This window comes from Conger conger, chromosome 10 (assembly GCF_963514075.1).
Source record: "Conger conger chromosome 10, fConCon1.1, whole genome shotgun sequence".
Lineage (NCBI taxonomy): Eukaryota > Metazoa > Chordata > Actinopteri > Anguilliformes > Congridae > Conger > Conger conger.
In genome coordinates, this window is record NC_083769.1 from 24,723,814 (window position 1) to 24,739,364 (window position 15,551).

At 49.6% G+C, this 15,551-nt stretch overlaps 1 protein-coding gene across 3 annotated transcripts in view; it reads left to right on the forward strand.

Moving 5' to 3' along the window:
• Window positions 1-15,551, forward strand: part of LOC133138399 (ankyrin repeat and SAM domain-containing protein 1A-like) — a 94,846-nt gene that overhangs the window by 72,055 nt on the left and 7,240 nt on the right. For all 3 annotated transcript variants that reach the window (XM_061257126.1, XM_061257127.1, XM_061257129.1), the window contains 9 exons: window positions 5,683-5,781; window positions 6,484-6,630; window positions 7,145-7,252; window positions 8,201-8,365; window positions 8,882-9,019; window positions 9,562-9,633; window positions 11,765-11,851; window positions 12,570-12,707; window positions 14,972-15,151. In XM_061257126.1, the coding sequence (XP_061113110.1) occupies window positions 5,683-5,781; window positions 6,484-6,630; window positions 7,145-7,252; window positions 8,201-8,365; window positions 8,882-9,019; window positions 9,562-9,633; window positions 11,765-11,851; window positions 12,570-12,707; window positions 14,972-15,151 (1,134 nt within the window). The remainder of the gene's footprint in view (window positions 1-5,682; window positions 5,782-6,483; window positions 6,631-7,144; window positions 7,253-8,200; window positions 8,366-8,881; window positions 9,020-9,561; window positions 9,634-11,764; window positions 11,852-12,569; window positions 12,708-14,971; window positions 15,152-15,551) is intronic.

Consider the following 15,551-nt stretch of genomic DNA (forward strand, 5'->3'; position numbering starts at 1 on the left):
CACTCTCTCTCTCGCTTTGAGTCGGAGCGCAATGAGAAGCCCTTCCTGCGGTAGGTGTACCAGTGATGGGGCGTGGGGCGCGCGCGTTTGGAGCAGGGCAGCAGCGGTGCGGCGACCGAGGGAACGAACCCCGTTGAGCGAACGCTGCATTTCTGTTTCTTCAGCCACCTTGAAGGTGGAGGTCACTGGAGTCCCATGGCGATGACAGGCGGAGGTGGCCTTGCTTGTAATCACACACTCCTGTGATAATGCCAGAAACATCAAAGGAACGGGCCTGCCCTAGCAAAACGGCTACATTTTCCATAAATTATCATACCGGCCCAGCTTTTGTCCTGTAGTTGTCAGATGAGATTTCCCTCACAAAGAGATGAGACTGAGATGAGAAGCGTTTGTTTTGAAAATACGAACTGCGGGGATTTGGAAGGTTGTCAGGCAGTGTCTTTCATGCTAACATGATGAGGACCAAAAAACAATATTATTTCCAAAATTGTATATTATTCATCCATCCATACATGCATTTTTTCATTCAGTCATATATTTATTCCCCTAGAGTCTAGGGCCTAGACCTTGAACTATTTTTTGCACATTTACCTACCACCAATATTGGGAGCGGTGGACTGCATATAAGGCTAGATGCTGCTGATTTCCACATTCATAATACCTATTGATCCATATGGTTATTCCCTTGAGCCATATTTCAATTACATTCTATGTGATTGAAGGGAAATCATAAATCAAAATGGATGATTTTATCTGTGAATGTTAGAAGCTGTTCATAATCTCCATATCATTAATAAACCTGAAAAACCCAGGTTTCAGTCACTGACATGCCTTGACTTTCTTAAACACAAACTCACACGCGCTCCTCTTCCTGTGCCCCTCTGAGGTCTGTGGGTCCTTAGAGAACTGTTATTTTAGCAGTTACTTTGGAGTGTGAGAAAGGCACTTGTGGCTGTGGCCAGGAGAAATGCTAACAGTCTGGAGAACTGAACCGAAGGCTATTCCTATCGGGACTGCCATGCTCCGCCTTATTGTGCAGCTGCCTCCCCTTTCACATGCTTGCTTTTTGTTGTTCTAGCATCTGAAAGGGATCGACCCATAGCTGCCATTGCCTGCCAACTGGCAGACTTACGCAAGCGTGTAGTGTTGCTCAAATCTGAGCTGGAGCAAGCTGTTTCTGTTGGCTGTCATGCTTCTGTGGCAGTTGATGGCGTATGCGCCAGTACAAGAGCTATTTTTTGGAGAGACAGAATTTATTAAACCAGTTCTGCACATTTCAAACGCTCATCTTTTTAGGAGGTTTGAATGGCTGTTTGCCAAGAACGCTAATGCCGAATTTTATGTATTGCTTTTCTAGGAAATGCTGTCATGTTTGAGACGGTTGTTTTTACAAAAATGTGTTTACTTCCTTGGCCCTCAGTTTTCCATCAGATGTGTGTTCTTTTTTTGGAAAGGGAACCCGCCCCTTTGTATAAAACTCACAGCACCATCCCTCACTTAGTCTTTTAAAGTTTTTTGTTTGTGTTAGTATGTCTGTATAATTTTCTTGGTGGGACCAGGTACCTGAAAGCTAATGGTTATTGAATGAAGGCTACAGATGCTAAACCACGAGAAACCACGAGGCTGTGTCTTGTTCTGCTATTGCTAATTGCCTTGCAACAGGCTTGCGGCTCCTTCTATGGGGGAGAAGTGGCATAATTTACTGTTGTTTTTAAGAATTTGTTCAGGAATGAAGCTGTGTGGACGATCGCCTGGGTGGGAACACGGAGTGACCCGACTGGAGTCACTGCAGGTTTGCAGGCTTTCTTCAGCATGTCAGCGCCAGGCGCCTTTAGGGTTACATCTGCTCAGCTCATCCAGGGCCGGGAAACTTCACAGCTATCCCCCAAAGATAGAAACCCATGAGCTGTCAAGTGCAGTACGCTGGCTTTTACACTTCTTCAGAAATTCACTTTGTTTTTCAATGACAGCTGTACAGATTCTCATGTCCTTTGCTGTCTTTTCTTGCTCGTAAATGTGATGTAATGAAACGTGCCTTCACTTACATGAGCACCCTCCGAGTTTGACTGATTGCAGCTGAAGGATTTTCGACATCACGCAGATGCTCTGACAAATGGGTCTCGTCTTCAGTAAAAAATGTGTTGAATCTGCCCTACGGGGTCCACATGCAGACTTTCCTCTCTTTGAAAATAGGGAGCCGCTTTCAGTTGGTGGAACCCTTTTTCTCCCGCATCCTCTGACCTCTTCCCCAAGCCTCTCAGTGCCCTCTTCTGGGTTAATGTGACCACTGTTTTCCTGAAAATGAAGGAAAGCTTTTCGACTGGTGAGGGTGCAAATGCACGCAGCTTCGTCTCATTGTAGTGCCATGAGCAGGATTTCCCTGTCACAGAGGCACTGCTGCATTCTCTGGGCACCAGGCATACAAATGCTTTTAATATTGTTAATATTCTTTTCTACAGACTGCTTAGGGCAGTGAGCTTTCATGAACCCTGTACTATAAGTGGGTGATTTACAATGATACAATGATCTGTCAGACATTTGAACCAATAGAAGATATTGCTCTTCTCAGGAAACAGTGATTGGTTTAAAATCACTATCACAGCTGGCATTTAGTGTCGGCATGATTGTCAGGTTTTGTAAGGCCTTGTGCCCCCACAACAGAACGGCTGCCGAATTTGGCCTTCAAGGTTAGCTGTAATCCATGGTCACCATCCATAAATCCCAGTGAACTCTTAATTCCAAGGTCCAGACTATTATGTCCCTTGACTAGGCAAGAGTTGCACCATTGCCCTTGGACTGAGATGGAATGTAGGAATGTTTCTTTCTGTCGCCTTTGAAATCCGTCTGGCCCTTGTCTAGCCAGCAGAGAGGGTGTGTTGTTTGTATAAAGCCTTTTTGATACCTCCCTTCTGCCCAAGGAAAGCTATGCTTGGTGCAGTGTGCAGGGATTTTGTAGCGTCTTTGTAGTAAAGAATCTTGGAAAGAAAGATTGCTTCTCCCTCACTGAGAAATGAAGCTTCTGAGCTTGGGAATGCAGCAGCAACTCCCGGGGGAATTGCTTCCAAAGGTGTTGGCGCAAAGCTTCACAAAGCGCGTCGATTCCCACAGGACCCTCTCGTCAGCAGGGACCCATGTTTATCTTCCACCACACGTAATACCGTGCCTGGAGCACAGGAGGATGGCACAGGTCTAACTATGCGGCGTTGCTCTCCCAGCAAGCTCTAAGGGGCTTGGTTTCTCAGTTCAGAGCTTGATTCTCTCAGTTCCTTCAATGCCAAGTCAAATGACAAATGCCCAGCAACCCAATCTCCACTGCAGCTCAGCTCTCCCTCTTTTGGCCCGTAACGCAGCTTGATCCGTCGCCCTGGCCAGAGTCCCGGGACGTGGAGGCCAGATCGCTTTCCCCCACACTGCAGACGCCCATGTAACCGTGCCAACCCAAAGCCCAGTGCTGAGGTCACCCATGTAACCATGCCAACACCCTGGGGGAGGGTGTGCTGCCTAAAAGGGCAAACTCTGTGAAAGGGCACAGCAGGGTGGCCAGCGCCTCGCTCCATGTTGCAGCCTCTCCTCACGCGCTTGCGGCTGCTGTCAGCACGCTCAGCTGACCTGCCGGAGCCCCGTTCGCCGTATCCATCCGCCGGAGCCACACAACCCACTTCCCGCCGTTTGAACGCGCCGACAGATCGATGAGTCATGTTTACGGCGCGCACCACCGTATGCCGCCGGCCTCGCTCGAGGCTGTGCCGAATCTCTACTCCTCTCGTCCGGCGGGAACGTCTCCTCCGTAAAATCCGGACCGGATAAAAACCCCCGTCTGATCTTCTCTCTTCCTTTCTTTCTTCCTAGTTTACAAGAGGTAACGTTTTCAGACCAGGGACTGTCGCTGTTCACGCATAGCTTTGTCTTAATCGACACCCCAGGGCAACCCGTCACACACACACACACACACACACACACACACACACACATAATCCGATTCAGCACTAACATTTGTCATTAACCGTCGCCTTAGTGCGCTGCCGAAATGACTGATGAATGGACCCGTAGTTTGCATTGACGGCAGGTCAGATATCATCAGCGGCTATCGGCTGAGGAGCTGCTGCACTCTGATTGGATCCTGTCTTTATTAGCCCTTGTCATTTACCTGGGCAAGATTCATTAGCTGCCCACGGTCTTTTCACCGTGAGACTGTCTAAGGCTTTTCCTTTACATCTTGGTGGAGTGCGTACCCCTGCCTCAAAGGCACAAATCTATGAGCTTTTTCTTTCTCACACTCTGCATGCTCTTGAGCACCCAATGTTTGTGTACTGTGTTCATTTATACACTGCACATGCACATTCTTGTACCCAAATACCCACTCCCTTCAGTTATCTCTCCCTCTCCCCCTCTCTCTCTCTCTCTCTCTCTCATTCTCTCTCCCAGTCGTATGCACTGATCCTCAGGTTCTCAGTCACTTTCACACTTTATCTCTCAGCCTCACATGCGTACGCTAAATCCTTCAGCGCACAGATATCACGCCACACATGAAAAGGCACAAGAGGCCCCTGTTCACTACCCCACACCCTCACACACATTCACACGCGTGCACACACCTTAAACTAATTATTATCTTTAAACTGATTAATTATTGTATTCTATTGCTCTATTTGATTGTATATGCTCTGTCCATTTTAATATCTTCTCTTGATTTCAATATCTTTTCTCTCTTAAATTCCTCTTGTTTTGTAAAGCTTTTTTGCTTCAACACCAGTAACCGGAGCATACAAACTCCTCTATAGCCTGAAATAGCTTGGGCATTTTATTTACTTGCTTTATGTTGTTTCCATGCTTCAGCTAAGTGGTCAAACCTCACGTATAACGGGTGTTTCCAAGTAATAGCCTGTAATTCCACTTTAATTCACTGGCCTCTGTGAAAGCTGGTGACTGCTAAAAGCAGATAGGCCTGAATGACAGCTGATCTAGTAGTCTTTGTCCTGCTCCCCCCAACTATCAATATGGACCTCCTCTGCTTTTCCATTATTCAGCCCTTTTCTCCCGCAACGCGCTTGTCGATCTATCGATTAGCCATCCATTTTTCCTGCCTGGGAGCCCGGGGGTGGTTTTATGTGGAACTGTAGATGGTCTGCATGAAAGCCCCCTGCACATACACACACACACACACACACACACATATACACACACGCACACACATATAGACACGCACACACATATAGACATACACACACACACACACACATACACACACGCACACACACATATACACACACACACGCACACACATATAGACATGCGCACACACACACACACACACACACGCTCGATAATGTTCTCTGTGGGAAGAAGAGGGCTGTGACGGGAGTGAGGTGCTGCAGTAATCGTTAACGGAAGCGCTCTCCTCGGAGGCTGTCCGTTAAGAAGCGTTGCAGTGTTCATTTGGGATGAATCATCATTCAGGATGATTGATGACTCGTTTCATTTGTGAGGGGTGGGGGGAGACTGATGCCAGTGGCCTCCCACCGAAAAATTATGTTAACTGTGTGCGGTGTGTATGCGTGTGTGTGTATGCGTATGCGTGTATGCGTGTGTGCGTGTGTCTGTTGTCAGCACACTGGTACAGCTTCACTGCAGTGAATGCACATGAAGTGCATGACTGTTCTCCTTTGTCCCCTGTCTGCACAGGGCAGTAATGTGATGGAGGAGCAGGACCTGCGGGAGATTGGGATCACTGACCCAGGCCACCGGAGGAAGCTCCTGCAGGCGGCACGTTCCCTGCCCAAGGTGGGTCCCTCCAGAGGGAGGCGCTGTGCAGGCAACTATTCAGCCATTTTACACACAACCAGCTGTGAAATGCTCAGGATGGGTTCCTGCTTCCTTAACAACTATGTACACTTACTCCCCCTGTATAGAGCCCTGTATTGAGTTACTCCCCCTACAGACAGCCCTGTAGAGTTACTCCCCCTACAGACAGCCCTGTATTGATTTACTCCCCCCCCCTACAGACAGCCCTGTATTGATTTACTCCCCCTACAGACAGCCCTGTATTGATTTACTCCCCCTACAGACAGCCCTGTAGAGATTTACTCCCCCTACAGACAGCCCTGTATTGAGTTACTCCCCCTACAGACAGCCCTGTAGAGTTACTACCCCTATAGACAGCCCTGTATTGAGTTATTCCCCCTACAGACAGCCCTGTGTAGAGTTACACTCCCTACAGACAGCCCTGTGTAGAGTTACACTCCCTACAGACAGCCCTGTGTAGAGTTACACTCCCTACAGACAGCCCTGTGTAGAGTTACACACCCTACAGACAGCCCTGGAGTGATTTATTCCATTGTATGGCTTACTGAATCCCCTGGGCTCTGATTTTATCGATCTGTATTATGTACTTGAGCAGTTCTCTGGAGTAAGCGGCACCGGCTGCATTTTCATTTCTTGGTGTGATCAGGCGGTAGGCATGTGACTCAGTGTCTCCCCCTGCAGGTGAAGGCGCTGGGCTGTGACGGCAGCACGTCTCTGTCCTCCTGGCTGGACACGCTGGGCCTGCAGGAGTACCTGCACAACTTCCTCTCCAGCGGCTACCGCACCCTGGACTGTGTGAAGAACCTGTGGGAGCTGGAGATCGTCAACGTAAGAGCCACGCGGTCTCCGTTTAACCTGCCGTGTGTCAGCGTGATCGCTGTGCGCGCATGCTGTGGGCCAGGGCCACAGGCCTGAGACAGTTCAGTAATGCGTGTAGTAGACCAAACTGAGTGAACATGTAACGTGTGTTTGGAGGGTGTGCTTGCTGTGTGTTTGTGTGTAGCTCAGACTATGTACTCAGTGAACATATACAGTATGTGTGTTTGGAGGGTGTGCTTGCTGTGTGTTTGTGTGTAGCTCAGACTATGTACTCAGTGAACATATACAGTATGTGTGTTTGGAGGGTGTGTTTGTTGTGTGTTTGTGTGTGGCTCAGACTATGTACTCAGTGAACATATACAGTATGTGTGTTTGGAGGGTGTGCTTGCTGTGTGTTTGTGTGTAGCTCAGACTATGTACTCAGTGAACATATACAGTATGTGTGTTTGGAGGGTGTGCTTGCTGTGTGTTTGTGTGTAGCTCAGACTGAGTGCTTGAGCTTGTGTGTCACGCGTTGTTCCAGGTGCTGAAGATCACGCTGCTCGGACACAGGAAACGCATCATCGCCTCTCTAGCGGAGCGGCCCTATGAGGAGCCCCCCGTCAAGCCCCCGCGCCTCTCCCAAATCAGGGTGAGTGACATATACATGCCCCTCCACTGCCGTGTGCAAGCCACAGCGCATGTTGCTCATTGCGATGGGTAGAATCATGTTTGATACGGTGCTAGTATGTCGTTTTTAGGCAAACTAAGCAGTAGGTCCACCTAGGGGTAGGAAAAGCCAAGCATTGCTGGGCTGAATGGCCTGGTTTCAATTGAAGCAGAAGATAAAACTTTTGATTTTGTTGGTTTTTAAATCTTATTTATCAGGAACAGTGTCCAGTTCACCCATATTTGGCTAAAGACTAAAGATAGTATGTTAAAAATTGTATATGCCTACCTGGTTTCTTGGGTCTAAATTGTTGATGATTTTACGGGGATCAAAAGCCAGCCACTGTACAACTCTCCAAGAGCAAGAGTGAACCAGCTGTACTAAACTCTCAAAATTTGCTGCTGGAAAATGAGCAAAAGGCTCATTTAACACAAGTGTGGGTCGCGAATGCTGACTTCTGTTATTCCACTTGGAGAGAGACAATAGAGTGCTGTGCAGAGTGTGATGAGATCAGCCTTTTGATATTGATCGTAACCTTTGGGGCTCAGCTTGGAATTCCCTTCAGAGTTTCTCAAGAAGCAGCCAGGTCTGTCACATTAGAATGCCATTCATATTAGGAGGAGCATGTATGTATACACTGATACGTATATTCCTGACAAAAGCTACATTAAGCGATTTTTAAGAGGTGACCGTGGCAAAGTGGGGGATCAGAACTCCATCAGAACTGGACACTGAGCTTGAGAATGACACCTGTCCGTGTGTGTCCGTGTGTGTCCGTGTGTGTGTCCGTGTGTGTGTCCGTGTGTGTGTCCGTGTGTGTGTCCGTGTGTGTGTCCGTGTGTGTGTCCGTGTGTGTGTCCGTGTGTGTGTCCGTGCGTGTCCGTGCGTGTCCGTGCGTGTCCGTGCGTGTCCGTGCGTGTTTGTGTTCAGTGTCAGGACCTGGTATCCCAGCCCTCATCCCCGCTCAGTCACATAGACTACACCGGCCGCTCCATGGACCCGCTCCTGCCCCCGGTGGATTCTGGGAGGAGGAGAGGTGGCGACTCCGACTACGACACGTCACAGCGGTCCCAGAGCGAACGGCATCGCTCTCACGTGAGTCCGTCCGTCCGTCCGTCCATCTGTCTGTCTGCCCAGAGATCAGCTGACCTGAGAAAGCAAAGCCAGCTGGGGGATATCAGCAGACAGTAAATCAGTGTTTTTATATTGCGCCCTTTGCAAACCGGTTGTCTTACAGGGCTTCCCACCCAGCCTGATGGTTTTGAGCTGTTAACCAGTTAAATTCCAATCCAGTTTCTGCTTCCAGCACCATTTGGGAAAAGTCATTTCAGTGCTCTGGTGCCAGTAGCTTGTTTAAAAGGCCCATGATTGTCCCCTGCTTAGTGTACAGGACGGCCTGTAGCGTAGCGGTTAAGGGGAGGACTGTCTCCTGCTTAGTCTATCAACTGTACGTCGCTCTGGATAAGAGCTTCTGCCAAATGCCAATAATGTCATGTCATGTAATGTAATCAACGGTAAAAATTCCTATTATTATTGACCAAATGTCCAAAAGCCGGGCAGCCCTGATATGGAGAGAAAGAGGCTGAGCGTGTGTCTGTGTGTCCCCTCCAGGATCGGTACGAGGACCGGCAGCGGGAGCCCCGGCTGACCCTGCGGCCCCCGAGCCTGGCCACGCCCTACGCCCCGGTGCAGAACTGGCACCACCAGCCCGAGAAGCTCATCTTCGAGTCCTGCGGCTACGAGGCTAACGTGAGCATCGCCTCCAGAACGACTGCAGCCCTCCAGCACCTCACCAGCCAATGTTCTTCTTATGGCATTGACACTTCTGTCCTCTGCAGATAACAGCCTTTTATGTATTCTCAATGCATTCCGTTGCGTTCGTATTGCACTTTTAGGAGTTGTCGTAGTGCAGTAGTTGAAGTGGTTGTGCGGGTTCTTTCCGTTGTCATAGTAAATAAATGGGATTTCAATTCATTCCTTTTCAGTCCTCTTTGGAAAAACACACATTAGACTTTCTAGACATTGTTTGACAGATCTGTGACCATATATAAAAAGTACAAGATCATCAGTGTGATTGCTCTCAATGGCAGACGTGCTAATCTGTATTTTATTGTCTCGTCTGTCTAGACTTTAGGCCTTGTGTATAATACTACACTTGTTCAGTGTGCTGAATATTTACCCTCAAATCCTCTCTGGTTTAATAGAGCAGAACGCAGTGTGTTTTCACGTCTGTGCGTGCGTGTTTAGATTGTAACCAGGCTTCCGCTGTGTCTCTTATCTTTTCTCCACAGTATCTGGGATCCATGCTCATCAAAGATCTGCGGGGCACTGAGTCCACCCAGGATGCCTGTGCTAAAATGAGGGTAGGAGGAGCGGCAGGTCTTTCACTTGCTCTCTCGCTTTCTCTCTCTCTCTCTCTCTCTCTCTCGTTCTCTCACTCTCTCACTCTGTCTATCTCTCCTGCTGCCTCTCTTCACCCATAGAGCTCTGGCTCATTGGCTCTCCTGCTGTAGGAATCCTTCAGAATGACCCAATCACATAATATTTAAACTCCCCCAGTGACTGACAGGGGTTGGAACAGTCTGGCCACTCATGGTCAGCAATGCATTCCGCCATTTTAAATCCATCATAAGGCAAAGCCTTGGACATGGCTGTCGTTGCTAAGGACTCGGGGTGCCTCAGGACAACAAAATGAAATCGGTGGCCTTCTGTGGTGGCATGCTGTAATGTAATTGCATTTTCAGATAACTTTCTGCCCCGCAAAGCCCTAAAAAGGACAATGTGTGTTTTATCTGGGCTGTAAGCCTAGATGAGGAGTTTGCCAAGTAGGAGTGAGAGAAATGGCCCCTTAAGTCAAGCATACTGCTACCCCAGCTCCTGTTGGAGCAGTGACATTAAACCAGTCTCTTCATGCACAGCAGTAAATTTCACTTCAAATTTCAATCTATTTTTTGTCACAGCTTGTGCCAAGCCTAGAGGTTCTTAAATGTATTCCATCGTTTAGAGTAGGTGGAAGTGGCTAAATCTGAGTTTCTGCCCCCTTACGTCAGCTGTTATCGCGTTTGCTCTCAGAGGCCACCGGCCTGTAGAAGCATTGGCTCTCAAGCAGTCCTGAATTATGTGTTTTAATCAGCTAATGTTTTATGAGACTGCGTCACCTGACGAGAGGTCTGAGCTTGAGAGCGACAGTTTCCTTCCCTGCTTCTCACTTGTCAGCTCAGCTGTTTCAGGGGCAGGAAAGGCATTCTCTTACAGTTTCAGTACATCTTCCAGGACACACACACATACAATCACACTCGCACACACACACATACACACAGACACACGCGTACATGCAGACGCACACACAGACAGACACAGACACACACGCACACAGACACACGCACACACACACACACATGCAGACGCACACACAGACACACACACACACACACGACATGGCTCAGGCAGTAAGAGCAGTCGTCTGGCAGTCGGAGGGTTGCCGGTTCGATCCCCCGCCTGGGCTGTGTCGAAGTGTCCCTGAGCAAGACACCTAACCCCCAAATGCTCCTGACGAGCTGGTTGGCACCTTGCATGGCAGCCAATCGCCGTTGGTGTGTGAGTGTGTGTATGAATGGGTGAATGAGAAGCATCAATTGTACAGCGCTTTGGATAAAGGCGCTATATGAATGCCAACCATTTACCATTTACACGCAGACACAGACACGCGCAGACACAGACACGCGCAGACACAGACACGCGCAGACACAGACACGCGCAGACACAGACACGCGCAGACACAGACACGCGCAGACACAGACACGCGCAGACACAGACACACGCAGACACAGACACACGCAGACACACACAGAGACAGGCACACACACAGTCAGACACACACACAGTCAGACACACACACAGTCAGACACACACACAGTCAGACACACACACAGTCAGACACACACACAGCCAGACACAGTGACTGACTGACTGACACACAGCCAGACACACACACAGTCAGACACACACACAGTCAGACACACACACAGTCAGACACACACACAGTCAGACACACACACAGTCAGACACACACACAGCCAGACACACACACAGCCAGACACACACACAGCCAGACACACACACAGCCAGACACACACACAGCCAGACACACACACAGCCAGACACACACACAGTCAGACACACACACACACAGACACACACACACACACACACACTGTAGTGAATCTGGATGACTCCAGCATCATTGCGTGTGTGTTGTGCAGCTGCAGTGAATGTGTAGAGCACAGGGGCCTGAGGCACTGTCTGAGACCTGATTGGGTTCAGCCCCTCGACAGCAGAGCACACCTGTGATGGTTGGGAAGTTAATGGATTGGAAAGCTCAGAGCTCCCAGTGTCACTCAAGGTCTTTGTGTTCTGTCACCTCCCCTTGTCTGGCTGCGTTTCATCTCGTTCGATGAATAATTTCAGCCCGGTCTATCTCTCTATCTTTCTCAGAGGTCGACGGAGCAGATGAGGAAGGTGCCCACCATCATGCTCTCTATCACATACAAAGGGGTGAAGTTCATTGACGCAGCCAATAAGGTGGGTCAGGTCCCCTAACACTCCCTGCTCAATGGGTCTAGTCATGTGAAAGACCAGAGATTAAACATTTTTATTTTTACTTTATTTCTTCGCTTAGACTTGTCTTAGTATGATTGGAGTGTGTGTTTGCCTTCGTTGCTTTTGTTGTAATACTTGTAGTATTGAAAGAGGGAGTACACCATGCCAGTCAGTTTTATAGAGGTCATTAAATGTCCCGCTTCTCGAGTGAGGGAAAATTAACTCGGCCTGATTAAGTCATTTGTTCATTTAGCTAATTAAGAGATGGGTTGCTGTGGAGTTGGGCTGTCCTGCTCTGTGCCTGTTCCCCTGGCCCCAGTGTGACCCGGCCCTTTAGCTAAGCCACGCCGAGGCGTCTGTTGGCCCAGCAGGGCCTGGTGTCAGAGTGGGGGGCTCCCGCAGTTTGGCTGTCCCGGGATCAGGTTGCTGCGATGGCATTGATCCAACCCCCCACAGTCCGGCTTGCGAAAGGTCACCCCTTCTGTTCCACCCGTCTAAAACACCAGGGGTCGACCTTTCATGAACACAGCGTGGTGTGTCAGTACTTTTGACTGGGCGCTAATCTCCATTTGGGTATTTATGTTTGGGCTTGTGTCCGGTTGAGGTATTTAATTTTTGCAGTGGATTGGGTGGGGGTTGTCTGGTCAGAGTGGGACCCTGAAGCCTGTCTGTCCGTTCGTCTGTCCGTCTGTCCCTCCAGAACATCATCGCAGAGCACGAGATTCGGAACATCTCCTGTGCTGCGCAGGACCCTGAAGACTTGTGTACCTTCGCCTACATCACCAAGGACCTGCAGACCAGCCACCACTACTGCCACGTCTTCAGCACTGTGGATGTGGTGAGGACCCATTCTACGCACACGCACGCACACACACACACACACACGCATACTCACACAAACACACACACATAGACACACGCACGTACACACACACACACACGCACATACACGTACACACAGGCACACACACACATAGACGCACGCACGCACACACATACACATACACATACGCACACGAACACACACACACACACACACACACGCACGCACACACAGACACTCACACGCACGCACACATACACGTGCACACACGCACATGCACACACATAATCACACAATCACACACACGCACATACACACGCACGCACGCAAGCACATACTCACACACGCATACTCACACACATACACACACATGCACGCACGCACGCACACATGCACACACGCACATACTTGCACACACACACACACACACACACACACACGTATACTCACACATGCGCGCGCGCACACACATACACACACACACACAGGCACACACACACACACATACACTCATGCCCACACGCGCGCGCACACTCACACATACACACTCATGCACACACACACACACACACACACACACACACTTCTGCGTGCACACATACATGTACACACATGCGTTCACACGTTCACACAGCTCGCAAACTGTGGCTTGTGTTGACCCTCTTTGCCCATTTGTATTTGTGCTGCTGCCATATAAAAGCGCTACACCACACCACACTCACTCTCAGAATAACAAAAACAAACAAGTCTCCGGTTGAGGTGAAAAAACTGCACCTCCCGCTGATAAGTAGGGGCTGTCTGTTCCGCTGGCCGTCTGCGATTCTCCACGGGTCCAATTTGCTCATCGGCCCGCGAAAGGATTTAACGTTCAGGCGTGACGTTCCGGCGGGTCTCCTAGACGGGGCCCATCTCCATTCTTCAAGGCTTCACAGTTTGGCGCGTGATGATTTGGCGACCGTTATCTCCCCAATCTTTATCGTCTCCCTCCACCCACCCACATCAGCGCCAGGCTGTTGAGTCTCAGACGATTCGCCGACCATATCTCACCGATGTTTCCCCGTTCCCGCCCCCCCCCCAGCCCGCCGTGTCAGACAGACCTCGCGTTCGGCGCTCAGACCGGTCCTGACCGGCCGAGAGTCAGCGCTGCACTCGGACACGGGGCGGCGGGGAAGGGAAGGAGGCCGTAACGGGAACGCACTCCCTGGCTCCCGCTCAGAGACCTGCCCAGCAGAGGACCACAGGATCTCAGGCTGTGTATAACTGCGGGAGATTTGATGACTGCTTTAAACCGCATCGATCCAGAGCGCTATCTGACTCCTCCAGACTCCACGCCGTCATTTTTCACCCCTCCCCCTCCCGCCCCCCCGCTCAGATACACTTAAGAGATGATGTGGTCACTTGTGAATTATCCAAAATGCCTTTGGAGCTCAATGCATCACGCACGGCAGGATAAATAATCCCTTCCCCTGTTCCTCGTTATATTTTTATCACAGTACAGCTGGGGTAGTCACCTTGACATTTTTTTTTTCTCTCAGTCACGTGACCTTGTGTACCCTCCAGCTATTGGTCAGATTGCTGTACTTTGTTGCTGTAAGGGATTACTATGGACCATGCTGTTCGCCACGTCGCGGTGGGAGAACTGTTAGTTTTACGCACTCCTGTTATATTTACAGTGATAAAATATGCTGCTGCTGTTTTTGCGCTGGCCCATGGAGGAAATGTCTGGACAGACCTATGGGAGGGCAGGAGCAGGCGTGTGGAGGCTGGGGATGTTGTGAACAGCTTGACTCGTTGGTCTCCTGGCTGGCAGTGACACCTGAGGCACAGTTTTCCCACCATTATAACCGGAGCTCTGACAAAGTACACGGTTGCTTGGAGATGTTCTGTTTTCGCCGTCTGATCCCCCAGAGCCTCTTGCTGCTGTTGTTCAGGTGCATTATGGGACATGTTATCATTCATTTACATTGCAAGCATCGTGTAAGGATGGTTTATTGGCCCAGAATCCTGTACTCTAAACGCCGCACTGCCTGGCTCCCAGCTGTTGTGCTTCTTTTATGTAAAAGATTAGACACGCTACAAAGTCACATCGTCTCATTACAACTCCATTATACAAACGGCTCCTTAATAACTCTATTCTTCAGAGTCACTGGCCAGTAAAATAGCAGTCCTTTAACAGCTGGGTTTTATGTCCACTCGAGTGGCTCCTCTCTGTCTGTGAAAGAGAATGAGGTAAAAGGGGAAAACTCTGATCCTGTTTTCTGTTCCCTCCCCCTTGGCAGAACCTGACCTATGAGATAATCCTCACCTTGGGACAGGCCTTTGAGGTGGCCTATCAGCTGGCTCTCCAGGCACAGAGGAACAAGCAGCACGGGGCCCCAGCAGGGCTGGGGTCGGAGGTCATCGAGACCAAATCCAGCCGGCCAGTGCCCAAGCCGCGGGGCAGCGTGAGGAAGTCAGCGGTGAGTGCTATGAAACGCGCACTGACCCCACCATTACACACATTATATGTTTGCGTGTGCGTGTGCGTGAGTGTGCTTGTGTGTGTGTGCGTGCTTACATCTGCATGGGTACATGCATTTCTGCTTAATTTGGCTTAGCGTTTAAATTTGCACACCTAAAATGACCGTTGCATCTTATTTCATGAATTTCCTTCTGATAGCACCAAGGAGCACAGTCAAAAATGCTTAAATCTGGATCATTAAACTGTACTTTGCAGTCTGATATAATTTCCCAGCAACACTAGTGCTTGCTGCCCCACAATGCAGTCCATATCTGCAGGTAGCATTGCCTGAGGAGGGACCTTTCAGACCTCGTCTCAGTGGATTCCAGCGCCCCCCTGTGGTCTGCCAGGCTCCTACA